This window comes from Neofelis nebulosa, chromosome 12 (genome assembly GCF_028018385.1).
Source record: "Neofelis nebulosa isolate mNeoNeb1 chromosome 12, mNeoNeb1.pri, whole genome shotgun sequence".
Taxonomy (NCBI): Eukaryota; Metazoa; Chordata; class Mammalia; order Carnivora; family Felidae; genus Neofelis; species Neofelis nebulosa.
The window spans coordinates 70,618,336-70,640,503 of record NC_080793.1 but is presented as its reverse complement, the minus strand read 5'-3'; the positions used below and the strand labels follow the sequence as shown (position 1 = coordinate 70,640,503).

General features: G+C 38.3%; 1 protein-coding gene across 2 annotated transcripts in view; it reads right to left on the bottom strand.

Moving 5' to 3' along the window:
* UBQLN1 (ubiquilin 1) overlaps positions 1-22,168 on the bottom strand; it is a 46,460-nt gene that overhangs the window by 6,823 nt on the left and 17,469 nt on the right. For both annotated transcript variants that reach the window (XM_058695600.1, XM_058695599.1), the window contains exons 2-7: positions 15,251-15,402; positions 12,722-12,837; positions 8,588-8,850; positions 7,957-8,115; positions 7,543-7,777; positions 1,686-1,828 (exon numbers count right to left, since the gene is read on the bottom strand). In XM_058695600.1, the coding sequence (XP_058551583.1) occupies positions 1,686-1,828; positions 7,543-7,777; positions 7,957-8,115; positions 8,588-8,850; positions 12,722-12,837; positions 15,251-15,402 (1,068 nt within the window). The remainder of the gene's footprint in view (positions 1-1,685; positions 1,829-7,542; positions 7,778-7,956; positions 8,116-8,587; positions 8,851-12,721; positions 12,838-15,250; positions 15,403-22,168) is intronic.

Sequence of the window (22,168 nt, the reverse complement as noted above, 5' to 3'; positions counted from 1 at the left end):
CAATGCTAATTAGTCAAATAGACATTTAAAAACATATAAATATGATCACTCAACATATATATTTTTCTACACTTATTTTTTTTTATTTAAACACTTTTTTAAAAAATATGTTTAATTACTCACTTTCCCAAAGCCTCTGTGTCTGAAGATATTGAATACACACAACCACAAGAAAAGTTAACCAAGCAGTAAAAGAAAAGCAATGATTGAGAAATATAACTGTGTCCAAAACTCCATCTGTTTAAAATCCTAGAGACTTGGGATATATATGACAAAAAATCACCACCACCACAATCATCAAGAAGTATCCCACACTTATTTTAAACAAAAGTGCTGTGAACACAGTAAGCGACACCATTTAATACTAATAACTCAGAATACTTTTACATTAATAAGAATATACAAAAATTCACCTAAAAACTTGTTCTTTATTTCCAATTCCACAAACATTAAAGAGGGCAGAAGTTATTGCTGAGGACTGTAACTCAAAGCTATCTGCCATTATGTACTTGAAATCCATATAGTTCCAAAATTTAGAAAATGAAAATCATTCCATTTGACATAATGAAGAAAGTGATTACTTTTTTAAAACAATTTTTTAGTGTTTATTTTTGAGACAGAGCATGAGTGGGGGAGGAGCAGAGAGAGAAAGAGGGAGACACGGAATCTGAAGCAGGCTCCAGGCTCTGAGCAGTCAGCACAGAGCCCGATGTGGGGCATGAACTCACAAACCCGTGAGATCAGGACCTGAGCAAAGTCAGACACTTAAACCGACTGAGCCACCCAGGAGCCCTGAAAGTGATTACCTTTAAAAGCTTTTAGAATTTTGCAAGTGGGTATACACTGTAACAGAAAATCTTTAAAATCCCTAATACTCTACACAGTAAATATGAACTATAGATGATCAAGGTTATTTAACAATTCTCCAATGTTTTTCAATTCCAATGGTTCTTAACCTAGGGGCCCATCAGAATCACCCAGGGAACTTTGGGGATAGAGGAAGTGCAATGTAATTACATAAAAGTCTCTCAGAATGGAGCATGGTTTTTTGTTGTTTTTTTTAAGCTCTCAAAGTGATCCTAAATGTTCAGCCAAGGTTGAGTTCACTAATTCCCTTAGTTACGATCTCTTCAAAATGAGTTAGAAAATTAGTAAATTAATAAAAGACCATTATACTAACTTCGGGGGCAGAAATTTATAGCAGAAAGAATAAGAACACTGTCCCTGCAAATTTCTGCCTGTAAAATAAACAATATCAGGCTATTTTATAACTGCTATTTTGAACCTATTACTCAAAATCTATGTGACCTAATAAATAAAAGTATTCCAAGAAATGTATTAACACTTCTTAATCATTTCAAGATCTACATTTCACTAAAGAATACATCTTCCAAAGGGTGAGCAATCTAAAACTTTTGTAGTCATCTCCTAAATCAATATAGGTAGATACAAAGTAAACCTACACTTCTTTCTAGCCAATGAATAGCAGAGATGAAGCTGTTTAATTATATATGAAGAATTAATTTACAGCAAAGAAACAAACTGTCCAAAATATTGAGAGATACAGTTTACCTACTTTTCTACAGCTAACACAACATAACACAAATGTATCAAAATCACAATTATTTGATTATGCAATTTCAATTCACAGTGCACAGTCCTCTTGAATACAATTACCAACTCACCTGTGCAGCAAGGTCAGGGTTCTGGCTTAGGGACTGCATCATGCTTCTCATGTAGGGGGCAGACAACATGTTCTGCATAAGTTGTGGGTTTTCAGTTATTTGTTGCAGCAAGCTCTGCATTCCTGGTGTATTGAACATACTAGCTGAAAGTTTGTTTAAAAAAAAACAACACATTGTATCAAGGAAAAGACAAACTAAAGTGAAAGTTTTAAAATATATACTGTGCATAATTTTAGGAACTGCAAATGAGCATGCAAATTCCTAATCAACTGAACTAAAAAAGAATTTTAAAACTAAGATCTCCAAAACCACATGCTCAACATATACCAGTAAAGGAGAGCTTATGTTTCTTTTTTTTTTTTTTTAATTTTGAGAGAGAGTGTGCCTAAGTGGGGCAGGAGCAGAAAAGAGGGGGATAGAGAGAATCCCAAGTAGGCCTCATGCTCAGCAAGGAGCCCGATGTGGGACTCAATCTCACAACTGTGAGATCATGACATGAGCGAAATAAAGAGTCAGAAGCTTAACTGAATGAGCTACCCAGGTGCCTTACGATTTTAAAAATTCTGGCTGTATTTACAATAAAATCACATCTAATGGAAAGGCTAGGTTCTAAAATCAATTTAAGAGGCAAAAACTAGATGTGGTCAACATTGCTATTGAAAAATCCCCATAAAGTGAATGAGTCTTGGCCAACGTTTCCAAACTTTCTCTGAAAGTTTCTTTGAACTTTCTTTGAAAACTACTTTGTTAAACATGTATCGAGATTTTCACTTGCTGACTAGATATACTCAAACTCAAATATACAGTAAAACCTTGGATTGCAAGTAGCTTGCTCTAGCAGTATTCCACAAGACGAGCAAACATTTCTAATACATTTTAACTTGACAGGCGATGTCTTACAACACGAGTAGCACATGATCACAACTGAGCCAATGATATTCATTCTCTCTCTCTCTCTCTCTCTGCAGGATTGTAAGTGATCGTCTCCTATGCTTGAATGCTTAGTCTCAGGTCACAGTCAGTGTTTGGGAGAAATCAATGATTTTTCAGAAGGTTGGAAGGTGCCCACAACTGGCACCAGTGTATTTTTGTCACTTCAAAGCACCTATGGACAGTCCTTTGCTTTTCCATACAAGAATAAGCTTAGAAATGCTTTGCTTCATTCTAGGTCAGGCTGCCTGCAGATATAGACACTTTCCTCTGCTGCCTTATTGCCAGTTATATCAAATACATTATATGACAAGAGTTATACTATACTGATGTCAGCATTGATGCCAAGCGTATACAATGGTTCTCATGCAGAAAAAGGTTGAAAAGAAAGGCGTTAAGGAGGAGATAACAGTGAATGTTAAGAAGGAAATCACAGAGAAGTACAAATGAGGTACGCAAGTGGCTGAAATTGCAAGGTTTTATAAGAAGTCTACGTCTGTATCTTGTCTGCAGAGGAGGAGAAAAAGGTGGAGGAATCCCTCATTTCAAATGAAGACTAGGAAGATATATAAAATGTGGGAATCTGCAACATTTTGTAGAAAAGCACACCCAGGGATGCCTGGGTGGTTCAGTCAGTTAAGCGTTCAACTTCAGCTCAGGTCATGATCTCCCCGTTCATGGGTTCGATCCCTATGTTGGGCTCTGTGGTGACAGCTCTAAGCCTGGAGCCTACTTTGGATTCTGTGTCTCCCTCTCTCTGCCCCTTCCCCTACTCACGCTCTCTCACTCAAAAATAAATAAATAAACATTAAAAAAAGAGAAGCACCGGGGTGCCTGGGTGGCTCAGTCGGTTAAGCGGCCGACTTCGGCTCAGGTCATGATCTCACGGTCCGTGAGTTCAAGCCCCGCGTCGGGCTCTGTGCTAGTGGTGACAGCTCAGAGCCTGGAGCCTGTTTCGGATTCTGTGTCTCCCTCTCTCTCTGACCCTCCCCCGTTCATGCTCTGTCTCTCCCTGTCTCAAAAATAAACGTTAAAAAAAAAAAAAAAAAGAAAAGAAAAGCACCACCCAAATAAGGCAATGTCACATTGCCACAAAATCCTGAAAAGGAGACAAAAGCAAGGATCATTTGATAGCTGCATGAAAAAGATTCCACTGAGCCAGGGGACAGTGATTCTGTTAGTGATAGTGAAAGTGGTCCTACACAACAACCCTCCTCTCTCGTCTCCCTCACACCAGCCACGGTAAGTACAGGTTAATTTGTTTATTTTTCTCTGTATTTTGTATTTTATTATATTACGGCATTGTAATCATTTATTTATATAAGTATTTTGGGTTGTGGAATGAATCATCTGAGCTTCCATTATTTCTTATGGGTAAATTCACTTTGATACACAAGTGCTTTGGTTACAAGCATGTCTCTAGAATGAATTATGCTCGCAAACCAAGGTTTTACTGTATTCTCAGATTTATTATATGCAAACTTAACTCATTAGCTTTTTCATTTCCCTTCTGCCCTCACTCCATCCAGTGTAATTTGATCAGGCTTAAAACATTTGACACTGCCTGTTTACCTTTCTAGTTTATTATAATTCTGCTGGGGGTGGGGGTTGGTAATAATTCTTTTTTTCCTATTTTCTCATGTTGTTTCAGTTAGGTAGGTTATTTTCCACATCCCGGAATCTAAGAGTATTCTAACACACTAAATAGTGAACCCGATGCGGGGCTCAAACTCATGAACTACAAGACCATGACCTGAACCAAAGCTGGACGTTCAACTGACTGAGCCACACAGGTACCCCAGGTTTTTACGTTTTTAAATGGTTAAAGAAACAAAACTAGGGGCGCCTGGGTGGCTCAGTCGGTTAAGTGTCCGGCTTCAGCTCAGGTCATGATCTCACAGTGTGTGAGTTAGAGCCCCGTGTCGGGCTCTGTGCTGACAGCTCAGAGCCTGGAGCCTGCTGTGGATTCTGTGTCTCCCTCTCTCTCTGCCCCTCCCCTGCTCATGCTCTGTCTCTCTCTGTCTCAAAAATGAATAAAAAACATTTAAAAAAAAAAGAAACAAAAAAAAGAAACAAAACTATTTTGTGAAATGCGAAAACTATATGTAATTCAAACTTCAGCATCCATCCACATTTTCTTAGAACACAATCACGCTCACTCATTTACAGTCTATGGCTGCTTGTGCACTGCAGGCACTGAGTTGAGTAGTTGTGACAGGGCTGTGTGTGGCACACTCCTGCCGCTCCAGACTGCTGCTCAGTGCACCACAGACCACTATGACTCAGTTATGCCTCACACCACACATATTGCTGTACCATGTTATTATTTTATTTCTATTTTTTACTACCAGTACATACCAGTCACATAACAACTAGAAGAAAAAGGGAGAGCTGGACTACAAACATTGTGTTTTTAAGGGACAATGGAGCATGAATTATTTTATCAAATGAGATGGCAAAATACTGTATTTTTATGCAATGATACTAAAATACAATATACTCTAATGCTGCTAGACTAAGCACTTATCGCAGTATTCCCAACTTGGAGGCAAGCAACATTCAGAAAAATACAAACTTTAAAATGCAGTCCTCTCATCATAGCCAGATTTCCTTACGAAGTTAAAAAAGTGAAAAATAGGGGCGCCTGGGTGGCTCAGTTGGTTAAGCGTCCGACTTCAGCTCAGGTCACGATCTCGTGGTCCGTGAGTTCGAGCCCCGCGTCGGGCTCTGGGCTGATGGCCCAGAGCCTGGAGCCTGCTTCTGATTCTGTGTCTCCCTCTCTCTCTGCCCCTCCCCCGTTCATACTCTGTGTCTCTCTCTGTCTCAAAAATAAATAAACGTTTAAAAAAAAAAAAAATTAAAAAAAAAAAAGTGAAAAATAAGGCTACAACCAAGTTAAGTTTCCAAGTGGCTTGTTAGCCAAACAAGAAAAACAGTGTATTAGTGGTAAGTGGCATGCTTAATGAAATCTTGATCACAGCAGCCAAATAAATGTGTCCAGAAAAAATAAACTTGTTTAAATCTATCAGCCTTTCAAGGAGAACAGTTTCTCAAGAGTTAAGGACATGGGATTAATATGGGCTCAGCATCAATATTCAATTAAAAAACAATACAAATTAGGGGTGCCTGGGTGGCTTAGTCAGTTAAGTGTCCAACTCTTGATTTTGACTAAGGTCGTGATCCCGGGGGTTGTGGGATGGGCCCCAAGTCTGGTTCTGCACTGAGCGTGAAGCCTGCTTGGGATTCCCCCACACACCCCCCGCCCGACCCAGCCCTCTCTCCCAATCTGCACCCTACCCTCTCAAACACATGTGCACTCTCTCTCAAAAAAATAAACAAACATTAAAAAAACAACAGAGTCAAAAAAATACTAATTCAATACAACCTGAAATAGAATCAGCTAAGATGTGTATATCTGATGATAAAAACACATGGAGGATTGAAAGGATTAGACAGATACAAAAAGCTTATAAAAATATAAGTTATTTAGAAACTATGGTTATTCATGGTCTCATTCATCAGCAGGCACTCTGGAAAGTATTTTAAACTACGATGTTATTCAAGCAGTAGGAGTATAAATGGTGAACACCATTTCACTCTTGTGAACTGTGTGCTCTAGTTAATTCCATGAATTTTTATCAGAAATATCCCAACTTGCCCAACCACAGAGCAGCAGTTTGATGGCTTGGCAGAGGTAAGGTTTTTGTTTTTTAAGAGGTAAAATTCTACTGCAATTTTTTTTTTTTTTTTTTTTTTTTTTTTAGCTCAAGGCTAAGATTGAAATTCTGAACCACTTAACCACTATTCCCAAACACTGAATGACTTGGGAGATTACCTTTTGCTAGAGAGTTGGTAATGTTTCCCAATGAATCCAACGCAAAATTACAAGGCAAACAGCACGGAAACATGTGAAACTCATACTGTGGTAAAGTCATTTTGACAATAACAGAAATTGTTGAAATGACAAGCAATGCTTTATACATTCTCTTGCTGTCAGAAATTAAAACAAGATCTCCATTCCCACCAATTTGCAGTAGATATGTTCTTAGTTCACACTACTGTTACCACATTTTTTTTTTTTTTTTACCTCAGTGCAAGTGCAAGGAAAACTTCCACATTTCAAAATTCATTTAACTGTTTGATTAAGGTCCTACCACCTAACCTTCAATTGGAAGTGATTAATCTGCAGTAGTATGTTGAAAGGAAAGAAGAATCTAACAGAATCCTATAAATGCTTCCAACTGATGACTAAGCTATTAAAACCATATACTTCTGGAATAAATAACATCTCATTACATATCACATTATTAATAGATGAATATACGATTTGGCTTTGACAACAGGAAACAATGAACATCAATTAAGCAAAATGTCATCCCTAAAAAAGAATTCCATTCCTATCATTAGTAAATACATATGAAAAAGTACTACACTCAATTATTACGTTTTTATTATTGTAATGTATTTTCTCTCATATATAATATTCTCAACTTTGTTCTTGGCCCACAAGGCGTAAAGAATTACCTGGCCTTTTGTAGGAAAAATGTGCCGACTCCTGCTCTAAGATTTCCTCACCTTCTAGAATAAGTCCTTGTAGAGTAAGTGTTGAAATCAGAGGACCACCCACTTCTCCCAAAACCATCTTATGAGAATATAAAAACATAAAACTGACTCTGGAAATCTTCAGTAACCCTTCCCACTATAACACACACAAGTGTTATACTAATCATTACATATTTAAAGCTTCCATTTAAAAGCTTCCAACATGAAAAGATAACTCCTAAAAGCTACTTGTCACACACACACACACACACACACACACACACACACACACAGAAGCACAAAGAAGAACAGTATAAGAAATGCTTTCATTATTCACATAAGTGAGGACAACAAAGAAAAAAAGTGTGAGCTGTTAGGAGCCTACCTCCTACTCCAGGCCCCAAATTTGGTGCAGATGAACTTTGCCCAGCAGTGCCACCGGCAGCACTGCTACCAGTGCCCCCCACAGCGCTGTTGGTGCCACTGGAAGAAGATGAACTCTGGGAAGCCTGTGGAGCCCATGGATTGGGTAATGGATCTCTATTTTCTGTACGAGAAGGCTGACTACCTTCACCTGAGGATGTATTGCTCACTAGGGAAGCAAATGGATTACCACCAAACTGTAACAAAAGACACAAAAATCATGAAGAATAAGGTTTTGTTTTAAATAACAGACATGGAACTCTTTTTTAATGAAAATCATATTCCCCATATAAAAGTACCCTTCAATCACACACATATCTGTGTTAAAACAGGAGCTCCCCTTGTGCCCAAGCCTTCGGGCCACTGTTATCATCACCTGCTCTTGTGCAGCACTCAGCATTGGTTCCTGAATATCCGTGTACATGCGCCGTAAAGCATTGTATCCCCCTGGGATGCTTTCTAGGTTGCTCAAGGCTCGGTCCTGGTTTCTCATCATTTCTTGCATCATTGCTGGATTCCTGGCGAGTTCCAATGTCTAAGAAAAAGATATCCGTATAAAAAGGCACCCAAAATACACATCAATTAATTTAGCTGTTAGCGACCACAGCTGATTTTTACAAGTTTTCTAATTCCATGAATTAGCAGTTTTCAATATTTAACTCAGAAAATTATTTTAAATAATTCCTGATGGAGTTCACCTCAATGTAACATTCAAATAACATCAAGAAAGAAGCACTCTGTTATTAAGTGAATGCCTATCTCCTGAATCAGAATTGTTTTCTTTTTTAAATCTGCAAAATAATTATTTACAGTGGTCTTTAAAATATAGCAGAAAATGCAAAGTTCAAACAGTCCAAGTTAGTGCATTGTTGAGTTTTCCTGAATATTGGGATTTCTTTTTGCAGCTTAGCCATCTATAAAAGGCAAGCTCCTTAAGCATACAAAATTAAATAAGAAGTAAGTACATAATTCTTTAGCTAAATGAACTGAAGTAACTTTCCACATACTTGTCTCATAATATCTGGATTGTTCAGCATATGACTAATTTCTGGATTTCTCTGTATCAACTGCTGCATTTGCGGATTGGCCATAATTAACTGCCTCATCAGGTCAGGATTTGACAGCATGCTCTGGACAAAGGGATTCTCCATAATCTGGACCATCATTTCAGGATTGGACATAAGTTGCCGCTGCATCTGGCTTTGTAGTTCAGAGAAGTTAGTAGTATTCAGACCCAAGCTACTCAGACCTGCAAGCCCTCCAAGGCCACCTAAGATAAAAAGAAAAAGACACATAAGTGAAACTCAGAAATTTTATCATTAACATGATTGTGCTAAAATATGAAAATGCAAAACTGACTCAGTCCATAACAGAAAACCATTTTAAAGCAAAGAGAATTCCTATTACTTTCATAAATACGTGTTTGATTTCTGTAATTAAAATTAGCCAGAAATTTATTCACTTTGATATTTAAGTTGAAATGATACAACTAAAATATGAATTTCCTCTGTATGGTATAACACATTTTTGGTCTTTATCCCAGATTCCTGGCACAGAGATCCTAAATGCCTTAGAATTTCCAGAGTGAAGGGAGAGTCTTGTTACATATTATAAGCCCCTTTAGATCACACACCATTTATGCTAAATAACATTTAGGGTGGGGCACTTAGCCTCAGAATGGGTGGTGGCCAGAAAGACCAAGTTACAGAAGAGTTGATACTTCCAGACCCACCCACCAACCTCCAGGAAGGAGAGGAAAAAGGGATAGATTAAAGGCTGAGTTCTGTAAAAACTCTTTAACTGAGTAATGAGATTCAGAGAACTTCCATGTCGGTGAACACTTCTAGGTGCTATTAGGGTGATATGACCAGACCTCCCCAACTCTCCCACACCCCCATACTTTGCCCTATGCTTCTCTTCCATTGTTTATTTCTGAAGTGTACCCTTTATAATAAACTAGTAAACATAAGTAGTGTCTTCCTGAGTTTTGTGAGCCATTTTAGCAATTATCAAACCTGGAGGGGAACTGTGAGACTCCCCAATTTATAGCCTGCAGGTCAGATCAACAGGTGGTCCAGACCTAGACTGGTATCTGAAGCAGAGGCAGTCTTGGACTAAGTCCTTTAAATCTGTGGGATCTGACACTAGCTCCAGGTAGTTACCATCAGAACTAAGCTGCTAGACACCCAGATGGTATTAGAGAATTGGCTGGTGTCAGAGAAACACCCTAGAATATGCCCTATTAAAGAAGAGATGAAAAATATATACCGAGTTATACTTCTAAATGACCTCTTTCCAGAAAACTGGTTTAAGTTTAACAAGTAAACCTATAAACCACCTATAAAACTCTGGTTAGAACAGAGCTGTTGCCAATCAAGGAGACAAAAGGCCAGGTCATACAATGGAAACAGATGTCTCTTTAGAGGAATTAAGACATGGAGAAGCCTAATAGATCCAAGAAGATGACTGAGTGCTTATCATAAAATGCTAACTTTGTAAAATTATATAACCTACCAAATGCATTCATTCAAGGAAGTCAAACAGGGAATAACTGCATGGGGTGGGATAGAAGAAGAGGTATGGAAAGAGATTTAGTGGGGGACAGGCAGTAGTTTGAGAGGTAAAATAAGAGTTTCTGCATTTGTTTTCTTTTGTTTTCTGAGGAAACACAGACTAACGTACTTAGAGAACAACATCAGGTAATATCGAAGAGGAGGGTTGAACACAAGACGTGGAGTTCAGAAGCGCTGAAGGTCTTGACTTAAGAGTCACCAAGACACAGGAGGATAATGTCACTTGGGTAAAATAAGCAGAGTAAGAGAAGACAAGACAGGACTCTGGAGAACAATAGCGACCAGGAAAAAAAAAAGACCCACAAATGAGACAGAAAAAAACCGTCAGAAAATTAACCAGGGAAAAACAGTATCAGGAGTTAAAGGAAATTTCAAGAAGAGACTGGTAAGCTTTAAAAGACTAAATTAAAACAAAACTATGTCACTAAATTTGGCAAGCTAAGTAGTCAATGGTGACCTTATCAAAGGAATTTTCAGTAAATTGATGCGGGAAAAAATAGAGCACAGCAAACTTAGTGAAAGGGAAATACACACAAAACAGAAAATGCCTCTTCCAAAGATGGCTAAGAAGGAAAGCTAAGGAAAGGGCAGTGGTGGCATTCTGTAGCATTTACATCCAAGATAGACCTTGGTGAGAACAGGCACCAAAAACAGGCTAACCTATGATATAGGCTAAATGGAATAACTGATGAAGAAAAGCAACTGAGATAGGAGGAGTAAGAATGAGAATGGAAATGAAGGAAATGGGGAGATATATGGCCTCAAATTAACTAAAAGCTGGTCTGGGCTTCAATTTCTTTGCCTTTAAAATGAGGAAAGAGGAGAGAGATTTACCTCAACAATACCTTTCACGACTCTAAACATGTAATCATTTCATCCTAATCTCTCTAGAATTGTTCATGTCAATAATTTTGCCATCTAAAACATACCAAAAGAAGACACATTCAACCTATGATCATTTTTAGAAAACAAGAGCAGCAAAAATGTAAAAGTTAAGAAAAAAAAGAAAGGCAAATGTGAATCCCTGCCATGCCCTAAAATGTTTCCAACATAGTTGGCAAAAAACTGAATTATTAAGAAACTTTTTCTGGATGAAGCAAAGGTATAATCCTTGATAGGTAAAAACTGTATATATTTTTTTAAATGTCATTTCAAAGTACTATTGTATTTATCATACAACTTAAGAACTGAAAGAAGCATCGTGCCATTTATCTATCTAGTTCAACGTCTGTTAGTTTCTAATACTTGTTTTTCCCCAACAAAACCTTCCACAGAACCTCAGTATAAAACTAATGTAAGAAAAGTGGTTTTGGGGGCACCTGGGTGGCTCAGTTGGTTAAGCAACCAACTGCTGATTTCAGCTCAGGTCATGATCTCACAGTTTGGGAGACTGAATCCCATGTTGGGCTCTGCACTGATAGCAGCAGGGCCCCTTTGGGATTCTTTTTCTCCTTCTCTCTCTCTGCCCCACCCCCTGCTTGCACGCTCTCAATAAGTTAGTAAGTAAGTAAGTAAGTAAATAAGTAAGTAAGGGGGCCTGGGTGGCTCAGTCAGTCAAGTGTCTGCCTTGAGCTCAAGTCATGATCTCACAGTTCATGGGTTCAAGCCCTGCAGAAAGCTCTCTGATTTCTGAGCAGAACCTGCTTTGGCTCCTCTGTCCCCCCTCTCTCTACCCCTCTTCTGCGAACACTCCCTCTCTCTCAAAAATAAAATAAAATAAAAAAATAAATAAATAAACATTAAAAAGAACAAAAGGGAAAGGGAAAATGGGAGAAGAGAAGAGAAGAGAAGAGAAGAGAAGAGAAGAGAAGAGAAGAGAAGAGAAGGAAGGAAGGAAGGAAGGAAGGAAGGAAGGAAGGAAGGAAGGAAGAAAAAACGGTTTTGGCTGATGCAGGAGCTCCTTAGCCAACCCACTTACTCCCAGGCCCCAGCCCTCCTCTGTGTGTTCAAGACACAGATGCAGTCTGAGTCCTTCACTTTACAAATAAGAAAATTAGGGGCGCCTGGGTGGCGCAGTCGGTTAAGCGTCCGACTTCAGCCAGGTCACGATCTTGCGGTCCGTGAGTTCGAGCCCCGCATCAGGCTCTGGGCCGATGGCTCAGAGCCTGGAGCCTGTTTCTGATTCTGTGTCTCCCTCTCTCTCTGCCCCTCCCCCGTTCATGCTCTGTCTCTCTCTGTCCCAAAAATAAATAAAAAACGTTGAAAAAAAAATTAAAAAAAAAAAAACAAATAAGAAAATTATATTCAGGGGGTTAGCTTATGATGAACAATTAGCTCATCTTCCTCAGATTCAACTATGTGGCAGATCAGGTACACATTTACTACATTGCTTTCATTATTTAAAAAAAAAAATGCCACTTATTTACCATTTGTTAAATGCAAACGTAAGCTATCCAAGCGTATCTGTATTCCTAACTACTTCTTTAATACCCACAATTAAAGAAGTTATAGAAGTTATCGTCATTGTTGTGGAAATGATTTAATGTTTCATTCTATTTTATCCAAAATTACCCTTGGTGAAAAGGAGTTTTTTTCCCCTATCCCTATAAAATAACTAAAGACACTTACCTAAACCAAAAGGGTTGCTAGTGGCAGAACCAGATGTGGAGTTAGTTGTAGGAGCTGATGACGTGGTAACATTGCTTCCACTGGTATTTGTTTGTTGAGCTGAATGATCCTGAGGCCTAGGAAAAGTAATCATATCATGGTGTATACAGTGGAGCTAATTATTTTTAAAAGAATCTCTGAAATTCCAGAATTCTCAGAAATAAAAGTGTAAGTTTTCAGACCAATTCAAATTACAAGGTAAATACCCTGAGATAACAGCATTAAGAACTATAATGAAACATAGTAAAACCTAATACAATTTAAACTACCCTTCAACTGCCCCTCCTCCTCCAGTATATGCACCTAAGTATTTCATTACTTTCAATCATGATAATGTAAGATATGGAGATAGGTCACCTCACAGAAGAGAAATCAACGACCAGTCACACCACAAAGCTTGACTACATAAGCACCTTTTTAAAGTTTATTTATTTATTTTGAGAGAGAGAGACAGACAGACAGCCAGCACGGGGAGGGGAGAGGTGGGGGGGGGGGGGGGCGGTGCAGAGAAAGACTATCCCAAGCAGGCTCTGCCCTGTCAGCCCGATGAACCTCAAAGTCATGACCTGAGCTGAAGCCAAGAGCCGGATGCTTAACCTACTGAGCCACCCAGACACCCCCATAAGCAACTTTTTATGTACCACCTTCTAAGTTCTTGAGGAGGTGGGGGGAGGGGCAGTTCTACTCAGCCTCTTGAAATTGTTAAAAGAAATAAAGAGACCTCACCAACAACAGGCTGAAAAATCAATACCAGTAATAACTTGCATGGATATAATTACTTAATATTATCTTCAGGTAAAAAAATAAAGATACTTTATAGGAAACCTCTTCCATGTGATACCAGAGTCCTGAATTCACTCACTGCTTCTTTCATTGATTCTAAGATGTACATTTTTTTCATTATAACGCTTCTGAAATCAAAATCTGTCCTACAATTGCTGACAACCAGTCATCAATTGCCATGCCTGCACATATGTATTCTGTAGGACTTCAAATGAATGATTATACCAGACATGCTGTATTTAATACCACATAAAGTGTCTTCAGAAAGATTTCACCATTATTAAATGGTACTAGTGAAGTTACTGTGTACACAGAAAAGCCTAGAAACAGGAAAAGAAGGAATGAATTTTGTATCAGTGAAGCAAATATTTGCTATGGGGGGGTGGGGGGTAGAAATCTAGCATAAAAATTTGCAGAATGGGCATCAGTAGTTTGGAAGAAATTCCTGGAGAAAATACTGTAGCCATCTTTTATGAAATGCTGTACCACAAACTCCACACAGTACAGTTTCATCACACGTGCAAAAACCTGAACGCTTACGAAGTCAAAATGTGATTCAAAAGAATCACTCAATGTGATAGTGTTAGGAAGAATTTAACCAATTTATCTCACGTATATTTTTTCAGTATGTACGCAGAAGAGTGATATTGATAAACTACCATATCCAAAAATAAGTCTAAAAGAGCTCCTTCACTAAATATAAAAATTTCAAGTGAAAAGAAAATCCAACAGATTGATTTTGGCAGTATTTTTTCTTAGTGATACACAGTAAAAAGGTCTCTTAAAAACTGATAGTGAAGGGGCGCCTGGGTGGCGCAGTCGGTTAAGCGTCCGACTTCAGCCAGGTCACGATCTCGCGGTCCGTGAGTTCGAGCCCCGCGTCAGGCTCTGGGCTGATGGCTCGGAGCCTGGAGCCTGTTTCCGATTCTGTGTCTCTCTCTCTCTCTGCCCCTCCCCCGTTCATGCTCTGTCTCTGTCTGTCCCAAAAATAAATAAAAAACATTAAAAAAAAAAAATTTTAAAAATTAAAAAAAAAAAAAAAAAAACTGATAGTGAAATATGGCTACTCATTTGTGGTTTGCCAAGGAGATGAGACACCCCTGAACTTGTCCAAAAATCTCCCTTAAAACAAAAAGCATAGCTAAAAACATAATTTGTTCTGTAATTCAAATAATTTAGATATGACTGAATACTGAGGAAGTTCCTAAAGTATCAAATGTGTAAGCATCAGCATTATTGAATCACATTCATTTTTTCTTCTTTAATTTGTTACCAATAGCAGCAAATAAATGAATTTTAAACTATTTGAATAGTAATGGCAGAGAAAGCCATTTAAAGACTGGCTATTTTTAAAAAAGAAATACAACTGATTCTTGAACAACACAGGTCTGAACTATATAGATCTTATTATACTTGGGTTTTTTCCAATAAAGGCAATACAGTATTATAAATGTATTTTTTTTCTCTAGCTTATAGTATAGTATGAAAGAAGTATATAACACGTATAACATACAAAACATGTGTTAATCAACTGCTGATGTTACCAGTAAGGCTTCCAGTAAGCTATTAAAGTTTTGGGGGAGTCAAAAAGTATACTCTGATTTTTGACTGCTTAAGAGTTGCTGGCCCTAACACCTGCATTATTCAAGGGTTAACTGTATAAACATTTTTTCACAGTTTAAAGCTCTGTGTCTTCTAAAAACATACCTGTTTTGCGTTTTGATGACAAGGTGAACAGTAAGACCATCGTGAATTCCATGCTGACTCAAAGTATCTTGATCTTTTAAAATTTTTCCAGCAAATATCAACACAAGTTGTTCAGTATGTGATTTGAAACGTTTAGAGATTTCTTCCTTGAACTAAGTAAGATAAAAAAACAAAGTGAATATTATTACAGGTGTTTGCATAGCACCACCCAGTCTAGTAACTACTGGTACCTCAAAAAGGCCCCTACTACAGATATGGCAGTAATTCAAATGATACACAGATACATCTTTTCTCTGTCAGTATCTTGATCCTAGTGGGAAATGAGCATTAACATTTCACTCACCTCTAACACCAAGGTTCTACTGTAAGTACACATATCCTATACTGAACTTTCTGCTAAGTCCTAACAGTTCATTTCTTCCCAATATCCTTGTTCTCTCTGTATCAGTGGTACTAAATGTAGTTCAAGTCACACATAGCTGTTACCCAGTTTACAATAATCTATGCCTCAAATGTCCATTTCCAGTCCTGCTCCTTTCTAGTTGAATACATATAGAGCCACCGTCATATTCTTGGCATTCCATACTTACTTTCTTCCCCAACTTTTTCATTCAACATTTATTAACAAGAAGTATTATCCACACACACACACACACACACACAAAGTATTATCCATATGCAAAGATACAGAGCAAAAGTCTTTCCCTGAACGAAAACAGTTCCGTAGCGTTACTCAAATAAACCACAAAGTACAGAGAGAGAGGAAGCACAAGGGCAGTTAAAGAAAGCTTTCCAATGAATAAAGAGATTTGGAAGTAGCCAAGAAAACCTGAAGAAAGGATTTCCAGGGACAAGAATAACATGCAAACACAGAAAAAAGATCTTCATACCACAAAAAAACACCCTTATTTATTCTGTTAGATCAGTGTTTTCTCATATTTTTATAAAAATCACCTGTGTGCTTAGGCTTTCCTCCATTGTCCAAATCAGGACATGTGAGTAGGCCAAGGAATTTACATGAACAGACTACCTCAGGGAATCACTCCAAATTTGGAAAAGAATTACATTTTAAGCCACTCTACCCCAATACCCTACAAAAGTGGGTCTCAACAGATGATGGCACTATCACCAAGGGAAGTTTTAGAAATATAAGGGGTATTTTTGGTTGTCATGAGTGGGACGATGCATTAAATAACTTTTTTAAATGTTTTATTTATTTCTGAGAGAGAGAGAGCATGAGCAGAGGAGAGGCAGAGAGAGGGGAGACAAGAGAATCCGAAGCTGACTCTGCGCGGACAGCACAGAACCAGACGTGGGACTCAAACTCATGAGCCATGGTGAGATCATGACCTGAGCCAAAGTCGGCCACTCAACCGACTGAGCCACCCAGGCACCCCCACGTTAGATAATTTCTGAGATTTTATAAGATCTTGCAGAAGGCAGGGAAGGGAAAGCGTACAGGGATATAAATAAAACAAGATAGGCTGTATGTCCATCATTGTTGAAAATGAGAAGTTCGTATCACACTCTACCTTTGTGTATGAATGAAATTTTCCATAATCAAGTTACAACATTCAGTGTAAGCAACTGTTTTTTTTTTTAATTCATAAAGATAATGCAAAATTATGCTGCAGTAAATATTTTGGAGCTTTTCCATCTGAACTCTCCTTCATTTGAAAATATATGACCTTTAATCCTTTTATCTACAATAAGTAATTTCCAAATTACTAAAAAATCTTTGTTAAAACACCATTATCAATAATTCGGCCAATCAACAATTTAACCATTCTCCTATTACTGACACCTCATTTCTCCCTTTGGTAGCTACTAGAAATAATAACAATACAATGAGCAGAACATGTGGTTTTCTAAGGACTGAATAAAAATGCACATAAAATGCAAGTATCAGGCACACTGACAGGGGTCAATAAATAGTAGCTACTACTGCTCTAGCTTTTTTAATCCTCAATAACTCTGAGATAGATGGTTTTTAATCCTATTTCAGATACTGAAACAAAGGAAGGTTAAGGTTCTAATATGGCCCTCTCCTCTCATGCATGACTTGGCTAATTAACTGCCAGGTTAGGATTCAAACCTAAGTCTGACTTCAAGGACCAATCTACCCAGCTAAACAATAATCTATTTTATATGTAAAATGAGATTAATTTAGACTTGTGTTTCTTAACCTTGAAGAAAGTCTTACCTTTTCAGAATCTTTAATATCCTTCCAATGTCATTCTGAAAGTTTGTCTAACCTATAATTATATAGCATTTTAGCATATTTTAGGATTTGAAGGTAAGGTGCCAGACTAAAAAAATACATCTATATTTACATTCTGTCAAATCCCCACTAAAATAGTAAAGGATTTTCCAATGCTTTAAGGAGGTATAACTCACATAGCATACAATTTGCCCATTTAAGGTGTACAGTTCAGTGGTTTTGAGTATATTTACAGATATGTGCAATCATCACACAATTTTAGAACATTTTCATCTTCTCTAAAAGAAACCAGTACCCTTTAGGTATCACCTCTCTATTCCCTCATCACTGCAACCCTTAGGAAACCACTAATCTACTTTCTATAGATTATTCTTGACATTTCACATAAATGCAATTATATAATATGTGGTCTTTGTAACTGGCTTCTTTTACCTAGCATAATGTTTTCAAGGTTCATTCATGTTGTAGCATGAATCAATATTTCATTACTTTTTACAGCCAAATAATATTCCATTGTATGGATATATGACGTTTTGTTTATTCATTCATCAAATGATGGGCATTTGAGTTGTTTCCACCTTTGGGCTCTTATAAAATAACGCTGCTATGAACATTTATATACAAGTTTTTGTGTGGACATAGGTTTGCATTTCTCTTGAGTATATACCTAGATGTAGCATTACCAGGTCATATGGTAACTCTTTGTCTTAACCATTTGAGGAACCACCAGAGTGTTATCCTAAGTGGCTGTGCCATTGTACATTCCCACCAGTAGTGTATAAGGATTCAATCTCTCCACATCCTCACCAATATTTATTACCTGACTTTTTAATTATAGCCATCCTGGTGGTGTTGATTGGCACTCTCCTGATAGCTAATGACAATGAATATCTGTTCATGTGCTTACTTATATATTTTCTTTAGAGAACTATCCAAATTCTTTGCCCTTTTTGAAACTGACTTGTCTTTTTATTAAGGAGTTACAAAAATTCTTTATGTAGTCCAGATACAAATCTCTTTCAGAGATAGGATTAGCAAAAAGAGATGACAGAACAAATTGAGACCTTTTAGTCTCAAATGGAAGACAATTTTAAAGCTGGACACCTGGGTCAATTAATTTAGCAGACCCAAGAGAACTGAACCCTGAACTGGCAATGCAGAAAGCTAATAGCTAGATCAGTCCCCAGCATATGCAGAATTCCCAGAAGACCAATACTGGTACCCCCAGAAGCTGAGGGCAGGGGGTAATGAAGTGAGAGATGCCTAAGGCTTAAAACAATGAGGATTACCTTCAAAGCCTCAGAAACAAGATGCATACTCTAAGCAAGCAATTGCTTCCTCAAGCCCAACAAAAGACTGGAGGATTTTCTTCCTCTCTAGAAAGGGAACAAAGTCCTTGGACTAAAGAACGCACAAGGCACACTGAAAGCAGGAGTACATACTAAAATGAAGACTAAACACAGACATACTACATGCTCAGTCTTTCCCCCTTCACTTCACATCCATGAGACAATGCAGGGAGGGGGGCCTTCACCATCAGGCAGGAAGACTATAATATTATAGTGTCTCCAAGGAGAATCTAACTATTATAAAAGAAAAAAACTTACAGATACGGACATAAGAGTTCTTCCCAGTTACCCTGTAGCAGTGGTACCCAATGGGGGTGAGTGTCCCTATCAACTCTGGGACACATCTGACAAATTCTGAAGACATTTCTGCTTGTCACAATAAGGGTCAGTACCACTGGCGCCTGGTGGGTAGAGACCAGACATGCTGCTAAACACCCTACAATGCCCAGGGCAGCACCAACAACAAAGAACTATCCAATTCAAAATGTCACTAACGACAAGGTCGCAAAACTGCACCAGGGCTATAGTTCTCAAAGTTCTGTCCGCAGATGAGCAGCATTCACTAGTACTAGGTTAACTTGGTGGAAATGCACATTCTCAGTCCCCACCCCATATTAACCAAATCAGAAACCCCAGGGATGGGGCTCAGCAATCTATAATCTAACAAACTTCCCAGATGATTCTGATGTACACTTAAGTGTAAGGACCACCGCCTGCTCTAGGTATAACAGATGCTCCCCAAAAATGTAGATAAAGAAACATATTAAATGTCATCAAAAGGATACAACCACACACACATGCAAAAAGTCCTCAACAAATAAGTTGCTAAGGAGGAAAAAGCAAAGAAAAACCTGTAGATGAAATTTTAAGTACACAAGGAACACTCCCAAGATAGACCATAAATTGGGTAATAAAAAAAACCCTGGAGGGGTTCCTGGGTGGCTCCGTCGGTTAAGCGTCCGACTTCAGCTCAGGTCATGATCTCATGGTTCATGAGTTCAAGCCCCTCGTCAAGCTCTGTGCTGATGGCTCAGAGCCTGGAGCCTGGTTCAGATTCTGTGTCTCCTCGCTCTCTGCCCCTCCCCCGCTCATGCTTTGTCTCTCAAAAATAAATTTAAAAACATTTTAAAAATTAAAAAAAAAAAGGAATAAAAGGGAACCACTTAGACCTGATAAAGTGCATGTAGGAAATATCTGCAGTTAACATCATACTTAACAGTGAACAACTGAATGCTTTCCCACTAAGATCAGGAACAAAGCAAGGATGTCCCCCCCCCCCGCCCCGAATCACCACTACCCCCCACAATCACCACTACTCTACTCAACACTCAATCACCCCTACTCTACTCAACATAGTATTGAAAGTCCCAGTCAAGGCAACAAGGCAGGAAAAGAAAGAATGGCAGATACTGGAAAAGAAAAACAACAAAAACAAGCAATTTATCAGTCCCTTGCAATGTATGAGCCTTACCCACATCCCACTTCAGAAAGAAATCTCTTTATTTATTTTGGGAGGGAGAGGGGGAGGGGGGGGAGAGGGAGGGGGGAGAAAGGGAAAGGGAGAGGGGGAGGGAGAGGGAGGGAGAGGGAGGGAGAGGGAGGAAGAGAGAGGAAGAGAGAGGAAGAGAGAGGGAGAGGGGGAGGGAGGGGGGAGGAAGAGAGAGGGAGAGGGGGAGGGAGAGGGAGGGAGGGAGGGAGAGGGAGAGAGAAAGACAGCATAAGCTGGGGAGAGGCAGAGAGAGAATCTCAAGCAGGTTCCACACTGTCAAGGTCAGAGCCAGACGTGGGGCTGAAACTCATGAACCAGGAGATCATGACCCGAGCTGAAATCAAGAGTCAGACACTTAACCGACTTAGCCACCCATGCGCCCTGCAAGAAGTCTTTTTAAGCAAATGAGAAAACAAACCAGACTGACAAAAATTATCTGCAAAAGATCTATCAGATGAAGGACTGTTATCCAAAATATATGAAGAACTAAAACTCAACAGTAACAACCAATTAAAATACCCCAATTAAAAAAAAAAAAAAAAGGGCAAAGACTTTGATACCTCACCAAAGATGATAATACAAAATGCAAACAAGCCTGTGAAAGATATTCCACATCATATGCTATTAGGGAACTAAAATATAAAACAAGGAGATCGCACCATACTCTCATTGCAAGCAAGGATGTAGAACAGGAACTCATTCATGCTGATGATGTACCATTTGGTTTAGTCACTTTGGAAAACAGTTTGGCAGCTTCTTATAAAGCCAAACAATACTCTTACCATTTGATCCAGCAATTGTGCTCCTTGGCATTTACTCAAGGAAGTTAAGAACTTATGTCCACACAAAAGGAGAAAATCAGAAGCTAAGAAGTATTGACAAATGATAAAAGCTGCAAACTTATGTCCACACAAAAAACCTGCAAAGAGATGTTTATAGTTTTATTCATTACTGTCAAAACTCAGGAACAACCAAGATACTCTTCAGGTGAATAAACAAACTGTGGGATATCCAAACAATGGAATGTTCTTCAGTGCTAAATAGATATGTATTTATAAAATCATGAAAAGACATGAAGGAAACTTAAATGCATATTAGCAAGTCAAAACAGCCAATCTGAAGAGGCCACATACTGTAAATTCCAACAATACGACATTCTAGAAAAGGCAAAATTATGAGGATCAGTGGTTGCTAGGGGTTAGGAAAGGAAGACGGATAGGCAGAGTACCTGTCATTACACATTTGTCAAAACCCACAGAATGTAAAAACACCAAGAGTGAGTCTTTTAAACTACAGACTTTAGGTGATACGTGTCAGTTGAGGTCCATAAATTGTAACAAATGTACTACTATGGAGTGCGGGGGTCAGGGGGAGCAGGGGTTATGGAACATTTACTTTCCACTCAATATAAAACTGCTCTAAAAGATAAAATTTTTTGAAAAAAGTAAAAAAATGTAATAAATTCATGCTATCATTATGCTAAAAAATCATTTTGTGACAACAGGGAAATTTTGAACTGATTAAATTAAGGAATTATTCATTGGTAAGGCAGGATAATGTATTGATGTCTTTTAAAAAGGTTCCTTATTTTTTAGAGATACATGCTGAAATATTAAGGGATGAAATAATATAATACATGAGAGAGGCATCAAAATGATGAGGAAGAGGGAGGTACTTTAAGGGAAAGTATACCTGAAACAAGACTGCCTTTAAGATCAACAGTCAAAGCTGAGTACAGGATTCCTGAAGGTGTAACTTATTGTTGTATCTACTCCTTTGACTTGAAATCACCCATAATTTAAAAAATTAAAAATTTAGAAAAGAAAACTGTAACAGGCCTAAAACTTTACATACAGAAA